Source organism: Taudactylus pleione, unplaced genomic scaffold (genome assembly GCF_031769625.1).
Source record: "Taudactylus pleione unplaced genomic scaffold, aTauple2 ptg000639l, whole genome shotgun sequence".
Classification (NCBI taxonomy): domain Eukaryota; kingdom Metazoa; phylum Chordata; class Amphibia; order Anura; family Myobatrachidae; genus Taudactylus; species Taudactylus pleione.
In genome coordinates, this window is record NW_028285041.1 from 250870 (window position 1) to 273338 (window position 22469).

The 22469-nt window shown below is 44.5% G+C and overlaps 1 protein-coding gene across 1 annotated transcript in view; it reads left to right on the plus strand.

Moving 5' to 3' along the window:
* Positions 1 to 22469, plus strand: part of WDR70 (WD repeat domain 70) — a 369233-nt gene that overhangs the window by 56355 nt on the left and 290409 nt on the right. Inside the window, exon 6 of the mRNA XM_088454999.1 lies at positions 21320 to 21379. Within this exon, the coding sequence (XP_088311125.1) occupies positions 21320 to 21379 (60 nt within the window). The remainder of the gene's footprint in view (positions 1 to 21319; positions 21380 to 22469) is intronic.

The window sequence follows — 22469 nt, forward strand, 5'->3', positions numbered from 1 at the left end:
CCTCAATATTTGTTATTCCAACAGAAATGAGACTAAAGGGGGTATCCACTAGGCGATTTTAGCAAGCGATTGTACGATAACGACGTCGTTATCGTGTAATCGCTTGCAAATCACGCCTGCATCGGGCATGTTTTGGTTGGAAGTAGCTAGCGATGCGCGTGCTGGTCGCTTCCGACATCTGTTATCGCCCGTACATGCTGGTCAACCTGACGATCCCGTCGGGTTCAGCATGTGCGGGGATGATGGGTGTGCCGCGACTGAACTAGTGAACGCTCAGTGTAGGCACATCACTAGCTATACAAACGAGAGCACGCTTGCAATGTCGTAATCGTGCTCTCGTTTATATATCTAGTAGTGGATACCCGCCTTAAGGGGTATATTTACTAAAGTGAGAGTTTTTAGAAGTGGAGATGTTGCCCATAGCAACTCATCAGAGTTTACTCAACATTTAACTAGCACCTTCTAGAAGATAATAGCTAGAATCTGGTGGGTTGCTATGGACAACACCTCCACTTTTAAAAACTCTCACTTTAGTAAATATACCCCTAAGTATGAATAATATTTAGAATTAATCTGCAGCAGAATGTTCTTAACTTAATAACGTTATTGTTATTCATTTCAAGTAACGATAAGCACAACGCTGGTTATAAGGCAAATGTTTCTCAACAACCAACATTTGCAATATAAAACCCAATATAATACAGATTTAAAGCTGTATGCCATAATAACTTTAGCCTGCACGTAAATACGTCTGTTTTCAGATGGGACTTTTACACCAGTTATGGGGCTGGTACCAGCGCGCACTTATAATGACTGGTTTCAAAGCAAGCCTAGGGATATTTGGGTGGTAAATGTGCACAACCCATTTTGTTCCATGCGTGCATTGTGTGTGCAATCTCAGATGACTTGCGTTCAGCTCTATAGCGGCCGCTGTGTGTACAGGTCTGGGCTGTTCTTCTACAATAGCAACCAGGTTGCACTTTGTCATACCGCCAGCTCCGTCCTCTCATGTAGCCTATTGTTTGCTGCACGGTGAAAAGTGTCAGGATGTTGTTGCTGATATAGAGATGTAACCATGAGAAACGGCTGCAGTTCCAACAATGAGGGCGTATGCGCCATGCTCAGTACCGTTTACCTTTCCGATAACAACTGGTTTCCATGTGGAAAATGGGACAAAATGGTAGAGCTGCGTTCCTTAACATGTGCGTAACCCAAACTATATTCAGACTGTGCGCAGAAAGGTGTTACCCAAGCAGATACCAACTTTGGACCGTATTCAATTAGAGGCGAAGTCGTTTTCGTGCGGGTTTTTAGCGATTATTTAGTCTTTTTTTTTTTTAACGCCGTATTCAGTTCCATTCTGTTTTCGCCTATGCGGAAAGTCAAGGCTCTGAAATAGGCGATACTTTATCTCCACAGAAAAGCAGGTGAAAAAAAGTGTGAAATCTATATTTTGGGGTGCAGATGTTGGGAAACCACTGAAAACCCTTGGTACACACCTCCAATGGACAATTCACCCCCAAGGATCCCCCCAAAAAACGCCTTTGTAATTGTAGGAGTAAATGACAAAAGTGGGGGGGACAACTTAAAAAAACTAGCGAAATAAGCTTCTGAGGGTGCTCTAAAAAGGGGCCAAGTGTTTTGGGGATCGCAGGTGCTTGTATGCAGGAGGAATTTCACTTTTCTAAAACTTCACTTTAGAGACATTAAAATATGCTAGCACCCATTTTCAAGCACCCCAAATTTGATGGAACTAATTATTTTCTCCAAAAAAAAATAAATGCTTAATGCCATTCTTCACCACCTTTTGCAGGGATGCTAATAACTAGGATTTTAAACAACTTCAGTAATCCCAATTAAGTACACTTCTACATTGATCCCCAATGTTTGTGCATCTTTTTTGGGGGGTAAGGCTGATTTCCCTAAGTCTGACAGTACTTTCCGCCTGTTCTGCATTCGTCACTTGCCGTTTTCGCCTGTTTTGGAACTGAATACGGCGGAAAGCGGGGACGCGCTCGATAAGGTTCCGCGTCCAAAACGCGTAATGTTGGCGAAAAGTCGGGCAGGCAAAACTTTTCCGCGGGTGCGAAACTAATTGAATACTGCCCTTTATGGGCCAAATATAATAGCTAATCGCGGGAGCCTGTGCAATTCCGACGAGATAGCCATTAGATTCAAAGTGGCAAACTAGTTTAAATGAAAAACAACCTGGTTTTGCCTTTAAACTAATTGCTGTTCCGAAGTTAACGACTATGTGTACCCGTACATTGAAATGATACACTTGCCATGATCATGTCCCTTTAAGTTGTCATGCTCTAGAAGATAAAATGCTGGTCTCAACTAATAGAAACCAAATTCCTTCACTGCAAAAGAATAATATCAGATAAGCCGTCTGTCTCGGGCACCCTGAACTGGACCCCTCATCAAGGCCTTTCACATCTTGATTAGTTGTTTTAGTATACTGTATGTGGAAATTGCCCAACAACGACCCAGACAGTATGTTTCTTTGATGCTAATGTCAGCTTTTCAGACTTTTCACGCTCGGGCTGACTTATAGTGGTGACAGTTGCAAACATCAAGACTGACACTAGAGGGCAGTAAACCCATTATTACAGTTGGAGTGAATGTCAGAAGTATTTCTTTAGAATCTGTCTTTTTTTTCAGTGATAAGTTTGAGGCGTGTTATAACTTACAAACTGGAGTTTTTTAGAATATGTGTGTAGCTATTTCTCTGCGTACTGTATGTGATAATTGGCAGAACATGTAAAAGCTGCTGCTTCTCGAGCTTGGATCTCCTTTTCTCAAGATACACCTGCACAATGGGCGTTAAAGATATAATTGTTAATACAGCTGATTAACCCATTTATTGCCAAATTATTTATTTATTATTTATTACCAGTTATTTATATAGCGCACACATATTCCGCAGCGCTTTACAGAGAATATTTGTCCATTCACATCAGTCCCTGCCCCAGTGGAGCTTACAATCTATATTCCCTATCACATGCGCACACACATACACACTAGGGTTAATTTGTGTTGGGAGCCAATTAACCTACCAGTATATATTTTTGGAGTGTGGGAGGAAACCGGAGTACCCGGAGGAAACCCACGCAAGCACAGGGAGAATATACAAACTCCGCACAGGTAGGGCCGTGGTGGGAATTGAACCCATGACCTCAGTGCTGTGAGGCAGTAACGCTAACCATTACACCATCTGTGCTGCCAAATACAACCAAGTGTGTGACACTCAACATTCAAAATATGCAAAATGTTTGAACTGACGTTTGCGTAAGGAAAAAAAAAAATTGCAGTACTCTTTACAAAAAAAAATCCAGATTCAACGTAAAAAAATTCTTTAAAAGTCCCTATGAAAGAGGAAGTGTCCCCTATTTATTTCAGTAATGTTGTTTTATGGCTGATCCATGTGCAGATGACTGAAGTACTTTACTATTTGAGGGTTTCAAAATTAATTCTTTAAAATTTTAAGAGGCAATACCTCCTGTTATATTGAAAACAAGATGAAGCCATAAATGTGAATAGGATGCAGTTGTTTCAGAATTAATGTTTTTGACTGGCTCAGATCGAAGATAGAATATTCCCTATAGTCTTATAAGTGTTTTAGGTACAGGCACCAACATGGTGCCACAGTGGTTAATATTGATGCCATACAGCGTTGTGGTCTTGGGTTCAATTGTGTGTTTGTATATGGTAGTGAATTTAGACTGTAAGCTTTAGTGGGGCAGGGACCCAAGTTGGCTGCCTAATCCCAGGCAAATATATAAAGTGCTTTGAGTCCTGTTGGTGTAAAGGAAGATTTAGTACTATCCTTATTGCTTTTCAGTACCGAGAGTCTAATTTCTCTGCACATTTGCATTGATTAGGCTGCATTGCTATACAACATCCTTACCTATTTTATCGTGGAAAATGCAACAACAGTGCTTGCTTACCACAATAACTACTGCTGATCAAAATATCTGTCGGCCACGGATGTACTGCACAAAACAGTCTAGGTAGGCAGAGGTCCCTCCTCCGGGACTCCTTTTATTTTATTTTCATGTCTCTCCCAGTCCCTGCACTGGATGCTGGAGAGGCTTGTGCATCTGGGATGGGAGGCGTGTGACTGGATGCTGGAGAGGCTTGTGCATCTGGGATGGGAGGTGTGTGACTGGATGCTGGAGAGGCTTGTGCATCTGGTATATGAGGTGTGTGACTGGATGCTGGAGAGGCTTGTGCATCTGGGATTGGAGGTGTGTGACTGGATGCTGGAGAGGCTTGTGCATCTGGGATGGGAGGCGTGTGACTGGATGCTGGAGAGGCTTGTGCATCTGGGATGGGAGGCGTGTGACTGGATGCTGGAGAGGCTTGTGCATCTGGGATGGGAGGTGTGTGACTGGATGCTGGAGAGGCTTGTGCATCTGGGATGGGAGGCGTGTGACTGGATGCTGGAGAGGCTTGTGAATCTGGGATGGGAGGCGTGTGACTGGATGCTGGAGAGGCTTGTGCATCTGGGATGGGAGGCGTGTGACTGGATGCTGGAGAGGCTTGTGCATCTGGGATGGGAGGCGTGTGACTATAAGAGCCACCTCATTGGTCGGTTGTCTCGGGCAACCAATACTGTGCCACTCTCACTTGCACACATCCCATGTCTGCTGCTCTTGCTGGAAGAGAGATGGACATTTAGAGCTGCTTGTGGACTCTATATACCAGTGATTTTCAACCCTTTTCAACTCGAGGCACACTATCCGGCGATGCGGTGTGCATGACCAATGAAAAAACATACTACATTGGGTCCCACATTAGCCTCCACAGGAATAAAACACACTACATTGGCCTCCCCAGGAATAAAACACACTACATTGGCCTCCACAGGAATAAAACACACACATTGGCCTCCACAGGAATAAAACACACTACATTGGCTCCTGTAGGAATAAAACACACTACATTAGCCTCCACAGGAATAAAACACACTACATTGGCTCCCGCAGGAATAAAACACACTACATTGGCTCCTGTAGGAATAAAACACACTACATTAGCCTCCACAGGAATAAAACACACTACATTGGCTCCCGCAGGAATAAAACACAGCACATTGGCCTCCACAGGAATAAAACACACTACATTGGCCTCCACAGGAATAAAACACACTACATTGGCCTCCACAGGAATAAAACACACTACATTGGCTCCCGCAGGAATAAAACGCACTACAGTACAAGTGCGCTGAGCTGACCGCTAACAACCAACACTAATGTGTAATGGGAATATGCATATTTTACCACACATCTGGTCTTTATAATCCTATATCTGGTACTAGTGCTATTGTTACATGTACTGGTCTGGGATAATTGGGCTCTTACAGTCGTACCTCAGGATCTAGAGGCCTTGGGCGACTAAAGTGGACTGTTAGTGATGCAGTGTAGTCTGTATTCCTGCTGCAAGGATTGGAGGGTCACAGGCTAAAAAGAGGCTGTCCTAAAGTGTGCTTACCCCTGTAATATCTGCCTCCGCAGATGAGCTACTCGTGACATGACCTGAGAGCTGGGCGTCAGGATCATGTATTTATTTACTGCCCAAACTACAGAAGGACTGGCCATTCTAGTCTAAGGCCGGGAAGAATGTAGCTGATATCAGTCATTTTTCAAACATATTTCCCAGGGCTGTATTCAATTAGTTTCGCACCCGCGATAAAGTTTCGCCTGCCAGACTTTTCGCCTACATCGTGTATTTTAGCCATGGAAACTTATCGTGCGCGCCCCCGCTATACGCCATATTCAATTCGAAAAGACGCGAAAACGGAGACACGCGAAGTCAGAACAGGCGAAAAGTGGTGTCAGAATCGGGGAAATCAGCCTGAACCCCCCCAATAAGCTGCAGAAACATTGGGGGTCAATGTAGTAGTGCCCGATTAGCCCTAGTAAAACTGTTTGGGGAACTTAAGTTCGCACAATTGCCACTAATTAGCGTAAAGCAGTGTTTTTTGGTGAAAATAAGTCCTGTCACATTTGGGATACATGAAAATGGGTGCAAGCATCTTTTAATGTCTGTAAAGTGAACTTTTAAATAAAGTGAAATTCCTCCCCCAGAAATGTACCTGCAATCCCCAAAACACTTCACCCCTTCTTAGTGCATCCCCAGAACCTTATTTCGCTAGTTTGCGAACTTGTCCCCCCAACTTCTAAGTACTTTTTTGGGGTGCTGTCTATTTTAGGAATTATTTGACGCAGTTGCCCATTGGTTTCTCCACCTTTGCACCCAAAACCAAAATGTTTGCATCTCTTTTCTCCACCTATTCAGAGGCGAAATTTTTTGGCTCTTACATTGCATTGAATTTCTGCGTATGCGAATAGCGGATGGAATTGAATATGGAGTTTCCGACAGGCGAAAAGTCGCAATCGGCGATACTTTGTTGCGGATCTCGGCTTTTCGGTTCTAATTGAATACGGCCCCTTGTCTAATAATGATCCTAAAATATGTTTGTAGGATCACTATTCAGCATTATAGTCATTTGACGGCTTCACACATTTCGCTACTGGACCACTCGACTGCTATAGGCTGCAATGTGACATTAGTACTAGAATTGAGGAGCCAATCGGTGAACTATAGGAGCAGACTAGAGGACGGTTACGATTATACACCCATTTTAATCTAGGAAAATCCCTGCGCGGAACAGTAAAATGGCAGAACTCTGTAATACATGTGCGATCAATCTACTAAGAAAGCAGTCAGTGGCCCAACCACAGGAACTGACCTCGGCGTGTCACCAAGCTTCTCCCATCCTCATTTAGAAACACTATTCTGTTTTAAAAATATCGCAGCAATAGAGCAGGGCGTGCCTCCCCGTACGCCGTCTTCTCATCCGATGCTATCACGGTGATAAATGACCTTTTGTTTAGATTCTATTGTGTTCCGTTAAACAGAGGAGAAGGCAGCGGGGGGAAATGATGAAATACTTGTATCATTCCTCACGCCAAGTCGCTGCACAGGAAGTTTTTCAAGTCCACATTATATTACATTTATCTAGGCTGCTATTTACTTGTTTCTTAGACTGCTGCGTAACTGAGGAGGAGGGTTAACTTGCGCCTCCATTTTTCTAAGCAACTGTAATGATTTGTGTTTCTTGCCGAATGAAATGTGTATAATTATAAACCATGTCCTCTTCAGTGATGGACACACCTGTTGTTGGTAGACTGGACCTAGTATCTTATGACAGGAAATAGTAAATAAAGGCACCTGTCTGCTTGCAGAGCTGATTTTAGGTATTAACTATTTAATAGTGATTTGTGCTGAGCAAAAAAATTTGTGGGTACCAGGGACCCCTCACTTTTAAAAATTGGGGTCTTAAGGCGGGTATCCACTACCCGACAGTGAAAAGACTGAACGATAACATAGTCTTTCACTACACTGCAGGGTGCCCACACTGACAGTTATGTCGTTCAGTGCAGGCACAATCAGTCATCTGCAAATATGCTGAACCTGACGATATTGTCAGGTTGACCAGCATGTTTGCACGTTGATAGATGTCTAAAAGACCAAATTTTCAAACGACGTTCGAATGATTATCGAACGATATCGATATTGTTATCGTTCAATCTCTCATTTTAATCGTCTAGTGGCTAGGCACCTTTACTCCTCTGTTTCTGGGTCCCATCATCACATATTGTAAGGGATGAGGGCAGGCAGCTGTTGTGACAGTGCTGGGGGCAGGTAGCAGTTGGGGTAGAGGGGGTTAAGGGCAAGCAGCAGAAGGGGTAGAGCTAAGGGTAAAGGCAGGGAGAAGTGCTGGGGGTAGCGAGGGGGTAAGAGTAGATAGCAGCTAGGATAGTACTTGGGAGCAAGGAGATGGTTAGGGACAAGCAGTACTTGGGGTAGGCAGGGGTTAAGGGTAGAGAGCAGCTAGGGAAGTACTGGGGTCAAGGAGGGGGTTAGGGGCAGGCAATACTGGGGGCAGTACTGAGGGTAGGAAGGGGTCAGGATAGCAGCTGGGGCAGTACTGGGGTTAGGGAGGGGGTAAGGGTAGATAGCCGTTAGGGCAGTGGTTTCCTCCTTCCTCCTGGCTGCGTCAATGTTGTCCACCTCTAGCTTGAGCTGCAGTGCCACCTTGTCCCCAGCAGGCAGGTGTAGACCTCCCCGGCATCCTGCTTGCAGAGAGCTGGCTGAAGGAGTCAGGGATGGAGCGCATGCTGCTGGAGGGGCCCGATACCACCGACAACACTACTGCTTCAGCCAAGGAGGATGCCCAGTGCAGAGCCTGGAGAAGGGAGAAGCACGCTGCCGGGTAGGGAGAAAAGGACGGAGGTCTCAGGTGGCGATTGGATAAGGGGACTCTACCCTCCATGGTGATTGGTTGGGGAGAAGCTGAAGACGTATGTACAGAAAATGGAGACCCTCACTGGCTGTAGCACGTAAATATGTATCATAGTGCAGATTGTGCATTTACTATTTACTCTCTTATGTGGGGAAAAAATATGTAGTAATATAATTATATAATATATAGTATAAAAAAAATAAATAAAATTATATATATAATATATAATATCCACCACAATACCAGTGCGCTAAATATCAGGTGTTTTACCAATCAGGGACAGTCCCAGTATGCAAGTTCGTAATAAGAAAGTCCCGTTTCATATAAAAAGCAAGCACTTTGGTCCAGGGGTTTATTCGGACCGCAGCTCCCCTTCTACAAGCCCGGGATTCACGGGTATAGGAAACACTGTAAATAAACAAAGAAGGGGGCGCCTAATAGTGCATGAATTGTATTTATTAAAACAGAGATATAAAACACTCCAGGTATAAGCAAATATTGCCTGTACCTATAATTAAAACTGTGTGGGCTGGGTACCACATGGTATAAATACTGTAATCCCCATGGCAGGCTCCGTCTGGTAGTAGCTGACTCCTCCGCTCCCATCACCACGTGTCTCTGGCGGCCGCCAGAGATCACAGTGCGCTGGATACCGAAACGCCACGCCATGGATACACGGACCACCAAGGTACAGGAAAAAAAGTCAGTGTAGCCACGACTAACGCGTTTCGTACATTACTTCGTCAGAGGGCTGGCTACAATGACGTGCTCATCAACATTTAACAGGACTGAGAACCAATCCTAGTGCGGTGCATCACAACTCATTTACATAAGTAAACAAAGCATGTGAACGCTGAATGTAGAATGGAGCTTACTGTCTTTTACTTCCAACTCGTGTGCTCAATAACACACAATTATTTAACCCTTATGACCCGGGGCAAATCAATCAAACTGACAGCTCATTTCATTTTGCTCAATAATCCCGTAATATACGGTGAAAACAGGGATATTTACTTTATATTAAAGGACATTATTCTCCCTCAGTCATACCATCAGCGTTCACATTTACATGTGAAGGCGTCCACTTCTTTGTTTATTTACAATATATATGTGTGTGTGTGTATGTATGTATGTGTATGTATATATATATATGTATATAATATACAGTATATGTATATATATATAGATAGAATGCAGCAGTATAAACGGCACTCAGACACTTAGTAAAAAAAAAATGACACGGAGACCGGGCGGTCTAAGTCAACGTTTCAATTCCCTTAAAGAATTTTCAGTAGGACCATATATATATATATATATATATATATATTTATATTTAGTATAGTACATGGTATCAAACACAATTGTCTTTTGATTCTGGCCAGGGAGCTGTCTTATTGGAACTGTTCATGATATGAATACTCTGCGTGCCACATCATTAGTACGAGATGGTAGAAGCGTTTCCCTTTCATCTTAATATTTCACTGCTGCAGTTATTCAGCAGAATATTCACCTCAAACACGCTACAAAGTAATCCGCCGCTTTGCATATCTAGCCCTTTACGACAATGCAGCCTGCTCGTTCACAAGGAACCAACAACCGCACGGAGGCATCATGTTGTCTTGTTATCTCCACTACCTGGTCACCTGGGCGAGGTTACAGTCTCCTAAACATTGATTCGGCATACAAAATGGCTGCCTTCATTGTGCATCGGCAGCTGGGGCATTTGAAGTAGAAATCACAGGTGTTGAGGTGCCTCGTTGTGTGCAGCTTGAGAAATGAATGGTTGCATTCTGATGAATATTAATTCTCCCCACAAAATGGCTGCCTTCACTGTGCGTAGGCCAGAAATACACGTTAATACATCAATAAGGTATTTGGGTAGCTTAATTTGTTACTTTTACTGTAAGCATCCAACTTTCCCTATTCATAGCATTTAGTCCCCTCTTGATTATGTGACTAATAGTAATATAGGTTGTGATGTATGTTATGTGGTCAACAGTGCCACTTCCTTAGTGATGAGAGCATGGAAGCATTCATTACAGCGTCTCGTCGGTGTTTACATGAATACAGAAGTGTTTAGAGAACTCAGCTGTAATTCAGACATCACTTGTGCTCTCATTGTTCGCTTCCATTGGAAAGGGATAAGCAGGAGTCAGGGAGCTGAGCTGTGAAGTGGGTGTCTCTCATAAGCGGATGAGCATTTTTCCCACTTCCATTTTAAACTCTGTGGCTCACGTGAGAAAACTGGAAACCACATCGGGGGGGAAGGGACCTTTCTGCATTCTGAAAGTGCTCAGCCCATTCACCTGGTTATATGATGTGTACGTTACAGGTGCACCTCTGTACGTGTTTGTAAATGCTCATTGTATAAATCACCCTGTACTGTTGTGGTGCTACAATTCCAAAAGTGACCGTAATATTCTGCTAAATGTATTGTAGCTTTGTGTCACCCACTCAGTGAATTTTTGAATTGGTATCTATAGTATCAAGCACCCGCGGTTCAATTAGATACCACTAGATTGTAATATCTTGCAAACTGTTGACCTCATTCAGTGTTCTCTCGCTAGATGCGATAGCTCGCACCCAGCATATGCAAATTTGTCAAAGTGACGTCACGGGAAGCGATCGCTCGCCACGGCATAAGCACGCCCACCATGTCTTAGCGAGCGGCCGGGCATACGCCCAATCGCACAGGCAGAGCCGCCCAGCAGCACACATCATCTCCAGGAAGTGTATTAAAACATTGGTACATCGAGAACAATCGGAAGCGATCGCAGCGCTTGTGGTAGCCTTACCCTACCGCAAGCACTGCGAGGACTTCAGTGTAAAAAACAGGCATGTGACGTGTACTATGACGCTGCGTGTTAATTATGCACGCCTCTAAAACGGCGTTGAAACACTCAGGCACGCCTGTGTTCGCACCTCCACTCCCCCGTTATTAGTGTCCTGCCCCTGTTACCACCCACAAATGGCCTCTCCTGTCACTCATTTCACCGGCCTGTCTTTGCTGGGCGAGCGAGCGGCCTGCGATTGCACAGAGTAGTTCGCGCACGCGCAGAACGAAGCATACCATCGGGCCACTTGCGAGCGCACAGCGCTAGCGAGAGACTCTGAATGAGGTCCTGTGTCCTAATCCCTCCCCTTTTTTTTTTTTTTTGTAACCAGTTATGTACTTCTGTACAGCAAAATGAAAAATGTTGGTACCCTGTAAATAGTTAATTGAAATGATCAAATGCTTAAAATAGCACAAGCGACAGCTCTGGGGTGCAGAGTAAACTTGCATGTTCTTAATAAGGTAGACTGTGTTTTCCATGTAGTCAGTCTGTGACCTAATGCCAGGTACACGTATGAACGATATCACTCATCCAGCTGCCTGCCCTGAGCAGTCAGATGATCTTGAGCACAACTAATCTGTAGTGTACGCACTAGTGGTTCATTGTTCCGTTTTAAACGATTATCTTTCCCTGAGATCGTCACAAAAGTGACTGTTTTGGAACGGTGTTCGGCCCTGTGTGTTGCCTACGCGCTCTGCGATAATCAGACAGAGCAGCTGAAAATCGGCTGATTAGACCGATTTATTGCATAGTGCGTACCTAGCTTAAGGTGCCGGGTACACATTAGACGACCGGCAATCTTGCAGATGGTCGGGGCGATTTTTACCTTCAGCCCGGACCATGTAAGATTGCTGGTACACATTATCCGATGTAGTGAACGACGGAACAAACCCTTGTTTTGTCCTTCATTACAGTGCTCAGCCCAGCTTACGATATCATCTGATTGGCCGTGTAGCATGCGACTAGCGGGAGTGTGCAATCGCTATGACCAATCGCCCGATATTGCATGTGACCAGCGGGAGCGCGCAATCGCGGGTACTCATTAGACGATGTGCCCGATTTTATATCGTTCCTATCCACCTCAAAGCGATGTATCGTCTAATGCAGTGATTCCCAACCTCGGTCCTCAAGGCACACTAACAGTCCTGGTTTTAGTGATATCCATGATTGTGCACAGATGGTTTAATCAAAATAACTGAGGCACTAATTAAGTCACCTGTGCTCAAGTATGGTTATCCCTAAAACCTGGACTGTAAGTGTGTCTTGAGGACCGTGGTTGGGAACCCCTGGTCTAATGTGTACCCAGCCTAACCGTTTTATCGCACTGATTGTAATATATTATTTTCCTTTTGTTCAAACCTCTTTATGCACCTGAGCAGTAAGTGTCACTGTGGACATGTCCAATTGTGGCAAAGTTCATGGGAATATCAGTTACTTTCAGCAATAATATTGTATGTGGAGTAAATAAAGGTCTGATGTAGTCACTCTATATAACTCTTAGCTCTATAAAATAATTTGTCTGGTTCTTTTTTTTCTTTTCTTTTTGCAATTAGCAGCTGCCATATGTAGCCCTGTACAATCCTGACTATAGCATACTAGCTTTTCTGTAGTCCCCAGCTTAGATGAAAACCTACATTAACTATGCATTAACTGAGGATGGTTGTCCCGTCACCGCCATGCGCAGTGGGTGCCAGGGTGCGTGCCGCTAACTAAGTTTGACAAAGTGGTTTTGATTCAAGAAAAAGTCATAGGTCATGCTACTTTGTATCTCACGGTTATGCTGTTTGTCTTTTTAGTCTAATAGCTCTTATTGGATATTGTTGTGTTTTATTATATAACATTATCTGAATCAGTAAAGGAACACGGATTTACAGTGCTCAGACATTTCTTTTCAGTTGACTTCTTTTATAGAGCTACCCTCCTATAAATCATTATCTTCTTTTCAAAATGTGTCTAGTTGGCAAACAAAAATGGCTGACAGACATAGGTGTAAGCATGTTTTGTAGAGGCGGGAGGGGGGAAAGTCACAGTGAAAAGAAAAGCTCAGAGGGACATTCCAAGGACTCTCTGCTCACCATCTCATGTGCCTTGTGACTGTGGTTGATATGGAAGCTCAGTAAGTAATCGCAGCCTATAGAAAAATGAAATCATGATAACCTGTCACAGTGATTTAGGCTTACAGTTGATTGGAACCACTGATGTTTCTTATGAGCAGTATTGAGTCATTGGCTTAAAGCAAATTAATAAACTACATTTTCATGAATATTATTCAGTGTTCTCCCCAGGCTGTTTTCTGCGGGCGTATCGCCCGGCAGAAACAGCCTGCCGCCCAGCACTTTCCCCCGCTGACCCCCACTGTGGAACACTGGCCTCTGAAGTGACCAGAGGCTAAAGAAGCCTCCGATCGTTTCAGAGGCCAGCGTTCCCAGTGATGCACTGCGCGGGTGACGCAAAACTGCTGGATCTAGTTAGATCCAGTCAGCGCGAGGCAGCGGCGAGCGGCCAGCAAGTATAGGTAAGTGCTGGGCTGAGGCTGGGACCAGGACCAGTCTGGGGGCACTGCATAAGGGACCATCCTGGGGGCACTGCATAAGGGTCACTTTAAACCCGGGGGCACTGCATAAGGGACCATCCTGGGGGCACTGCATAAGGGTCACTTTAAACCCGGGGGCACTGCGTAAAGGGTCCAGCCTGGGGGCACTGCGTAAAGGGTCCAGCCTGGGGGCACTGCATAAAGGGTCCAGACTGGGGGTACTGCAAAAAGGGTCCAGCCTGGGGCCACTGCATAAAGGGTCCAGACTGGGGGTACTGCATAAAGAGTCCAGCCTGGGGGCACTGCATAAGGAGCCAGTCTGGGGGCACTATTTAAGCCTGGGGGCACTGCATAAAGGGGCCAGCCTGGGGGCACTGCATAAGGGCAAAGCTAAACTACAGGGGGCAATGCATAAAGGGGAGAACGACAAGGGGCACTGTATAAAGGGCACAAATACAGGGGGCACTGCATAATAGGCACTTTTGACTGAGAGCCAGTGGGGGAGCAGCCTGAGACATGTCTGGCTGGATTGGTAAGGGAGATACCCCTTTTCCCGGCGCACGCATAATTACGAAGGCCCCCACCCGGCTACTTTTGGATGCCACCCGGCTAGAAAACATTTCTGGGGAGAACACTGCTATTGATGCAGCGTACAACATGGATGACTCCATTCTTTGTATATACAGTCAGGTGCATAAATTTTGGGACATTGACAGAATTTTCATATTTTGGCCTCTAATCACCACCACAATGGCTTTGAAATGAAACAAACAAGATGTGCTTTAACTGCAGACTTTCAGATTTAATTTGAGGGTAATTACATCCAAATCAGGTGAACGGTGTAGGAATTACAACGGTTTCTATATGTGCCTCCCACTTTTTAAGGGGCCAAAAGTAATGGGACTATCAACTTAAAAGCTATTTCATGGACAGGTGTGGGCTATTCCCTCAGTATTTCATTATCAGTTAAGCAGGTAAAAGGTCTGGAGTTGATTCTAGGTGTGACATTTGCATTTGGAATCAGTTGCTGTCGACTCTAAATATGAGATCCAAAGAGCTGTCACTATCAGTGAAGCAAGCCATCATTAGGCTGAAAAATCAAAACAAACCCATCACAGAGATAGCAAAAACATTTGGTGTGGCCAAATCAACTGTTTGAACATTCTTAAAAGAAAGAATGCACCGGAGAGCTCAGCAACACCAAAAGGCCCGGAAGACCACGGAAAACAACTGTGGTGGATGACAGAAGAATTATTTCCCTGGTGAAGAAAAACCCCTTCACAACAGTTGGCCAAATCAAGAACACTCTCCAGGAGGTAGGTGTATATGTGTCAAAGTCAACAATCAAGAGAAGACTTCACCAGAGTGAATATAGAGGGTTCACCACAAGATGTAAACCATTGGTGAGCCTCAAAAACAGGTAGACCAGATTAGAGTTTGTCAAACAACATCTAAAAAAGCCATTACAGTTCTGAAACAACATCCTATGGACAGATGAGACAAAGATCAACTTGTACCAGAGTGATGGGAAGAGAAGAGTATGGAGAAGGAAAGGAACTGCTCATGATCCAAAACATACCACCTCATCAGTGAAGCATGGTGGTGGTAGTGTCATGGCGTGGGCATGTATGGCTGCCAATGGAACTGGTTCCCTTTAATTTATTGATGATGTGACTGCTGACAAAAGCAGCAGAATGAATTCTGAAGTGTTTCGGGCAATATTATATGCTCATATTCAGTCAAATGCTTCAGAACTCATTGGACGGCTCTTCACAGTGCAGATGGACAATGACCCGAAACATACTGCAAAAGCAACCAAAGAGTTTTTTAAGGCTAAAAAGTGGAATGTTATGCAATGGCCAAGTCAATCCCCTGACCTGAATCCAATTGAGCATGCATTTCACTTGATGAAGACAAAACTGAAGGGAAAATGCCCCAAGAACAAGCAGGAACTGAAGACATTTGCAGTAGAGGCCTGGCAGAGCATCACCAGAGATGAAACCCAGCGGTCTGGTGATGTCTATGCGTTCCAGACTTCAGGCTGTAATTGCCTGCAAAGGGTTTGCAACAAAGTATTACAAAGTGAAAGTTAGATTTAGGATTGTTTAGTTTGTCCCATTACTTTGGCCCCTTAAAAAGTGGGAGGCACATATATTAACCGTTGTAATTCCTACACCGTTCACCTGATTTGGATGTAATTACCCTTAAATTAAATGTGAAAGTCTGCAGTTAAAGCACATCTTGTTTGTTTCATTTCAAAGCCATTGTGGTGGTGAATAGAGGCCAAAATATGAAAATTCTGTCAATGTCCCAATATTTATGCACCTGACTGTAACAGGCGCTCTTTAAAATATAAGGTTTTGTTTCAGCCTTAAACTATTTTGGCTCTTCAGCACCCAGCATTTAGAGGCAGCACGCTGGTAGTTTTAGTTCCACAGCAGCCGGAGAGCCGCAAGTTATCTAACCATGGCATACGCTGTCTTATAAACAACTGCAGTAATCATCTGTTTTGAAATATAATTACTGTAACTTATTTTTGAAAGTTATATTCAGTTTCAAACTATTTTGCTCTGTAATCAATTCTATTGCATTTTAGACGTTACACAAAGAAGTGGAATTTAGCTACGAGGGCCGAGTTATAATTGTTGGTGTTTTGATGGATTTGTCTGAAATGCGGCTTTATGAATCTCAGATTCTACAAGACGAATGTTAGCACAACACTTGCAGACAAGGCCGCATTGGTTGCGAACTTCAACAATGAATGTATGTCTATTGCCACTATTCCTGTGCCAGACACAGATTTTGAAGATTTGTTCCTTAACGTCTAGGTCCCAGACAACTGTACTGCTTTTTAAAATGTCCCAAGTGCATAGTCCTGTGCTTGTTTCCTATGTTTTCGGTTGTTTTCCTACAGTCTGGACACAGTTTGTGTTTCCTGCACATCTGTTGTTAGTAACCAGTTGTGAATTGGGTGACACTAGAATAATCTCTAACTGATCATCAGAATGTTCACAGCAGCACAGAGTTTACCAGGAGACCTGTCTGTGGATCTTATAGGAGGCCGTGTCCTGTCCATTCGTGTGATTATTTTAGTGAGGACAGTCAGTGTGCGTTAATCATGTCATGATATGAAAATACAAGTTGAGGACACAGTAGAGATCAGACTGGGGGGCCGTATTCAATTAGCGTCGAAAAGCCATTTTCGGCGAAAAAGTTTCGCCTATGACGTCATCTCGTCAGCGGAAACTTATCCCCGTATTCAAATGTGGCGACTTTTCGCCGGTGCGAAAACCAATGTACTCGACAAAAAAGTTTCACTGTCAGGGAAAAAAGTGCAGAATTGCGGTTTTGGGGTGCAAAGGTAGGGAAACTACCTGCACCCTTAGAACACGTCCCCAAAGGTAAACTGTGTAAAAAAAATCCTAAAAAAAATAAAGAACATCCCAAAAAATTACTTTGAAAAAGGGGACGAAAAAGTTCAAAGTTGGGGTACAAACTAGGGAAATAGACTTTGCGGCGGTCTACAAGTATGGGGGGAGGTGTACTTTTGATTGCAGGTGCTTGCTGAAGGTGCGTTTTTAAGACCTCACTTTTGCAATTTTAACCATGCTTGCACCCATTTTCATGTACCCCAAATTTGCTGGGACTAGTTATTTTCACCAAAAAAACCCCTGCTAAATGCTATTCTTCACCACTTGCGCAAAGACGCTAATTAGCAGCTAAGGAGAGCATTTAAGTACCCCAAATACCTTCAGCAGGGCTACTCGGGGGCATCTACCATAATCCCCAATGTTAGTGCATCTTTTGGGGGGTGTCAGGCTGATTTCCCCAAATCTGACAGCACTTTTCGCCTGTTTGAATTTCGCCGTGGCGCATTTTCGAGTCTTTTGGAATTGAATACAGGGATAAGCGGGGACGCGCGCGATACTTTTTCACATGCAAAACCATTGATGTTGGCGAAAATTTGCGGCTAATTGAATATGCCCCTAGGAGTTAGATAATAGAAGGAGCAGGGTCCCCCAAACAGCACAGAGTAGTGATTTGATGCTCATTCACCTGATTCAGAGTCTCACAGGTCCAAATGCGGCCACATGTGGGATGCGGATGGATTGCAAATGGATTGCTATTTGAGTATACATACGTCGTAATACATATACATTGCACTGCCCCAAGGTTCTTGTCTGCTAATGCAGTCGTCATCCATAATGTCGGCACTTGCACCTACCCCATGCTCAGTGCAGAGATACAAATGAAATAAGCGTCCCCTTGGTATACACATAACTCAGAATATGGTGTAACTCTTGATTAAACGCCCACTAAGAGTTCTCATCCATGCTTAAGCACCGTTGACACCCAGAAAAGTCAATTTCACGAGAGAGAAATGTCTAAAGATGGCGTTGCCCACCTGGTCCAAGCTCCGAAATGTATCACGTTTCGGAGCTTGGTACATATGGAAATGCGGCTAAAACTCAGACAAAAAAAAGAAATTTTCAAAGTTTTGGCCGCATTTTCATGCTTAGTACATCCCTTCCTAATGCCGTGTACACACTTGCCGATATTGTGAATGATAACGATATCATAATCGCTCACAATATCGGCAAGTGTGAGTGCAAGATATTGTTAACGATGCGTGCTCACGTGGATCGTTAACGATATCTTTCATCGCCTGAACATGCAGGCCAACCTGCATCCCTCCTTCAGGGATGCTTGCGGTGACGTCTCTGAACGATATCGTTAATGACATTGAGCCCGGCAAACACTTAACAATATCGCTCATGGAGCGAATTGTTAAGTGTGTATTGCCCTTACGAATGGATATTATATTATGTTTATGTCCAGTGAGTCTTCCCTTTTAGTTGCTGGTATTGGGCCTGATTGCCTTCTGTTTACCTAGAGTTGTCTGTCTGCGGCAAACGTCCCCTGATGTAGCTCTCAGCTGTTGGCAGCTCTGCCGCAGTGGAAGTCCCTGCTTGTCTCACTTAACAGTTTAAATGGCCGTTTCCTATTTCCACTGTTTCCGTCACAGCAATTTACCCGATCTCATCCTGGTACGTACTTGGATAGCTGTCTTATTGGTTCAGGATATTTATGGCTGCTTTATTCCGCTACATGGGTCACCAATAATAAAAATAACGCAGTTCTCAGCACGGAAGTTTTGTAAAGAAAAAAATAAAAGCGAACTAAAAAAAAACTATTAAGCAGAGATCATTTTGTTGGCAAATATGTTTTTGTTTTTTTTGAATAATATTTTTTTCCAGTTGCACTTCTGTAATGGTAATACAGGTGGAGTCTCCCATATCCGAAATGCTCGGGACCAGGAGCATTTAGAATTTTGGATTATTCCGATTTTCAGAATACCTGGGGGGGGCCCGGCGGGTGTAACGGGAGGCCCCGGCGTGTGCTGCCGGGTGAGTCTGGAAGGTGTCGCGGTGGTCCGGTGGGTGCTACAGGTGTCCGGCGGGGGTGTCGCGGTGGTCCGGCGGATGCTACAGGTGTCCGGCGGGGGTGTCACGGTGGTCCGCCGGGTGCTACATGTGTCCAGCGGGTGTCGTGAGGGGTCCGGTGACTGAGGCGGAAGGTTCCGTTAGGTAAGGCGGAAGGGTCCGGCAGGTGCTACGGCTGTCACGAGGGTCCAGCGGCTGCCGCTGGGGGTCCGACGGGTGATGCGAGGGATGGCCTGGCGTGTGACCACGCCCACGCCGCTAGTCATTGGCCGCTGATACTAGTGACGTCATGACATCAGGTCATGTCGTGGTGTCACATATGCACCGAAATATTCCGGTTTTTGGAATATTTCGTTTTTTGGAATAACGGATATGGGAAACTCAACCTGTAGTCAGCTATATATGTATAAGAATACTCTTTTTGCAGGAACTTCCGACGCGTCTATAAATGTGCGCTGCTAAATCTACGCTCTGCTTAGCTCCCTGTCAAAGCCGCTGTGGATTTTTTTAACCCACAAATCAGGGTTGCATCAAAATCTGATTTAAAAAAAAAAAAAAAAAACTGATTAATATTTTTAATAAAAAATCCTATTTAAATCCCAAAAAATCTGATTTAAATCAAATAAATCAGTTTTCGATTTATTTTTAAAAATCTGATTTTTATGCAGCCCTGCCCACAATAGCATTATGTCTGCCTGTCATTCACATGTGATCACATCGCACACGGCACATCCAGGATTAGTGACATGGGATGGTTACCTGTGTTTTAGGCATAATAACTTTGCATTGCCATTCTATTTGTAGCTTGGTGCATATGTCATCGTACTTCCTCTATTCCTCATCTTCCTAGATGATGGAAGTGACAATCTATTGAAATTAGTGGTTGGGGATGGGGCTCAGTTACTGCCTCCTCAGAAGCTAAAGGTGTAATTGTTTTGTGTAACGAAAAGGGCAAATGCTAAAATGAGACCGCCTCCAAAATACAGTGTGCACCCCTTCAAACTCATCAGGATTTCTTATCCTGTGAAGTAAATCTCTTTGCTTGTGTTGTGGTGCATTACTGGGCTTATTTTGCTTTTTGTATTAAATACCACACTTCAACCATGCGTGGCAAGCTTTGATTATAAAGATCAAATAATAAAATATTCCTTATTAAAGCCTTCTAGTTCTCATCCTAACCGACTGCTCTGTGCTCCTTACACAATGTCTCTTCCATCTGCTTCACCGCTGTCTACCCCTATAGAATGTAAGCTTTCGCGAACGGGGCCCTGATCCCTCGTCTACTGGCTCCTATCTCCGACTGCATAGAGCTCTCCGGTAGTAGGGTCTATGCGTGGCCGGGGATTGCGGAGCGGCTTTAGAGGGATAGTGGTGTGACCGTGAGGGGAGGGGGATTTTGTTGTACTTTCTGGCACCATTATTTAATGTGAAATGTGGTCCGTTATTACTGGAGGGTGGGGGGTGGAGCAGGGGAGCTGTGCAGAGCAGTGAGGGGGCCTCCATTTTACTGTATCCATTCAACTGTGACCATTTTGTGGACTAGTATAGTGTGTATAACTGTTGCGAAATACACAGAGCTGTGCTCCTCACTCACTCCTGTAATTTCTTTGGGGGGACGGTGGTCTGGATCCTACACTTTCATCCTGGCTCCTAGATTTTAGAAAAATGTGTCAAGCCCTGGTATAACGACTACATATGCAGCAGTGGTTATATAGCTTTTTAGCCCTTGTTCTGCATGTTTTGTATTGTAAGTCTTTTGCATTTATCTCTTATGTTTGCACTGTTTATGTATTTTGTAAGGTGCTGAGCAAGTATAGTTGGCGACAATCTGGCTGCCTCCTCTGGGGTGTGGCGAGGGTGCGTGATGCTCATTTAGGGATGGAGCGGGGGGCGCAAATCACGTCATCGCCGCCACCCCTGGACTGCTCACTTGTATTGTATAAATGGGGGAAGGGGTATGGGGTAGCGGCCAGCCAGGAGACTTTTCCACCTTTCTGGGTGGCCCCGGGAGCGCCACTAGATTTTCGGGAGACTCACAGCTGTTCTGGGTGGGTAGGCAAATATGAATTCTCAAGGCGCCATATGAATAAAAGATAATAAAAAAATAAATATACAGATACAGTGATATATAATCAGCGATTAAAGACTTTTAATGTAAATCTAATTAATTGTAAATTGATGTTTGTAATTACAGAACCTTGTTAAAAGGATTCCAGACTCGCATGAAATCACATTGCAGCACGGTACAAAAACTGTAAGTACGATGACTTCACCTGAATATTATTATTGGTGTGCTTGTTGTTACTATTGCTGTTTGTTCTCTGCTGTGGACATGACTGGTACAAGTACCCAACACACAGCACTTAGGAGACAGTCTCATGAGAGCTTAGGACTGAGCTTGACGAGTCCCAGGAGGCTGGTAGCCTAAACATTTTGGGATATTTTTACATATCCATCTTTTTTCCCTGTTATATAAAAGCTGCTTAGATTTGTGTGACATAATCATTTATCTAGCTGTGTAAGTTAGAGGACCAATGCATGGGATTTTCCTGTATCTAAAATGGCCAGAAGACAGTAGTACGTAGTCTGGTAGTAATTCTGGCATGTACAATGTATATGGAATACTGTACCCCCTGTAATAATAGTTAATTCTTATTAGTACTAATAACCACGCTGAGTATTTCATACTAACTGGGATACCTGGCGTTGCCCGGGTTGAAGACCGGACCCTGAAGTACACCTGCAGCCTTTAGTTGTTTACTTGTCCTTGCCTATAACCCCATTCCATTGATCCTGAAAAGAACCCCACTTTTCTAACATGCATGCAAACAGTGGCGTAACTACCATGGGTGCAAGGGGTGCAGCTGCTATGGTGCCAAGCTGCCTCTGTGGTTTGCAGCTCCCCCTGCACCCAATCACGCACACAAGGTGGGCCGGTCCATTCAGGGCCGCCAAGGGTGCCCGGGAGTCGGTGGTGTTGATTTGGTGCCGGCCCGCAAGCTGATTACAGCTGGTGCACCAAGCATGCAGACATGGAGATACAGTTTTGGTGGTCGCAAGGCAATCAGAGCTCGTGGACCGGCAGCCAATCAGCAGTGGCGGCTCCTGATTGGCTGCCGGTACACGAGCTGCGATTGGCTCGCGACCAGTGCCAAATTCAAATTGCGCCGGTGCTGTCTGTCCTTGTCTGCTGGTGCGCCAGCTGTAATTAGCTGGCGGCTCGGCAACAAATCACCACCTGCTTGGTTACTGATGGCACACTGGAAGGCGAGAGACTGCTGGAGGAACACGGGGAAGTGTGTTGCTAGGGAGGGGACATAATGTGTAAGGGGCATTAATGTGTG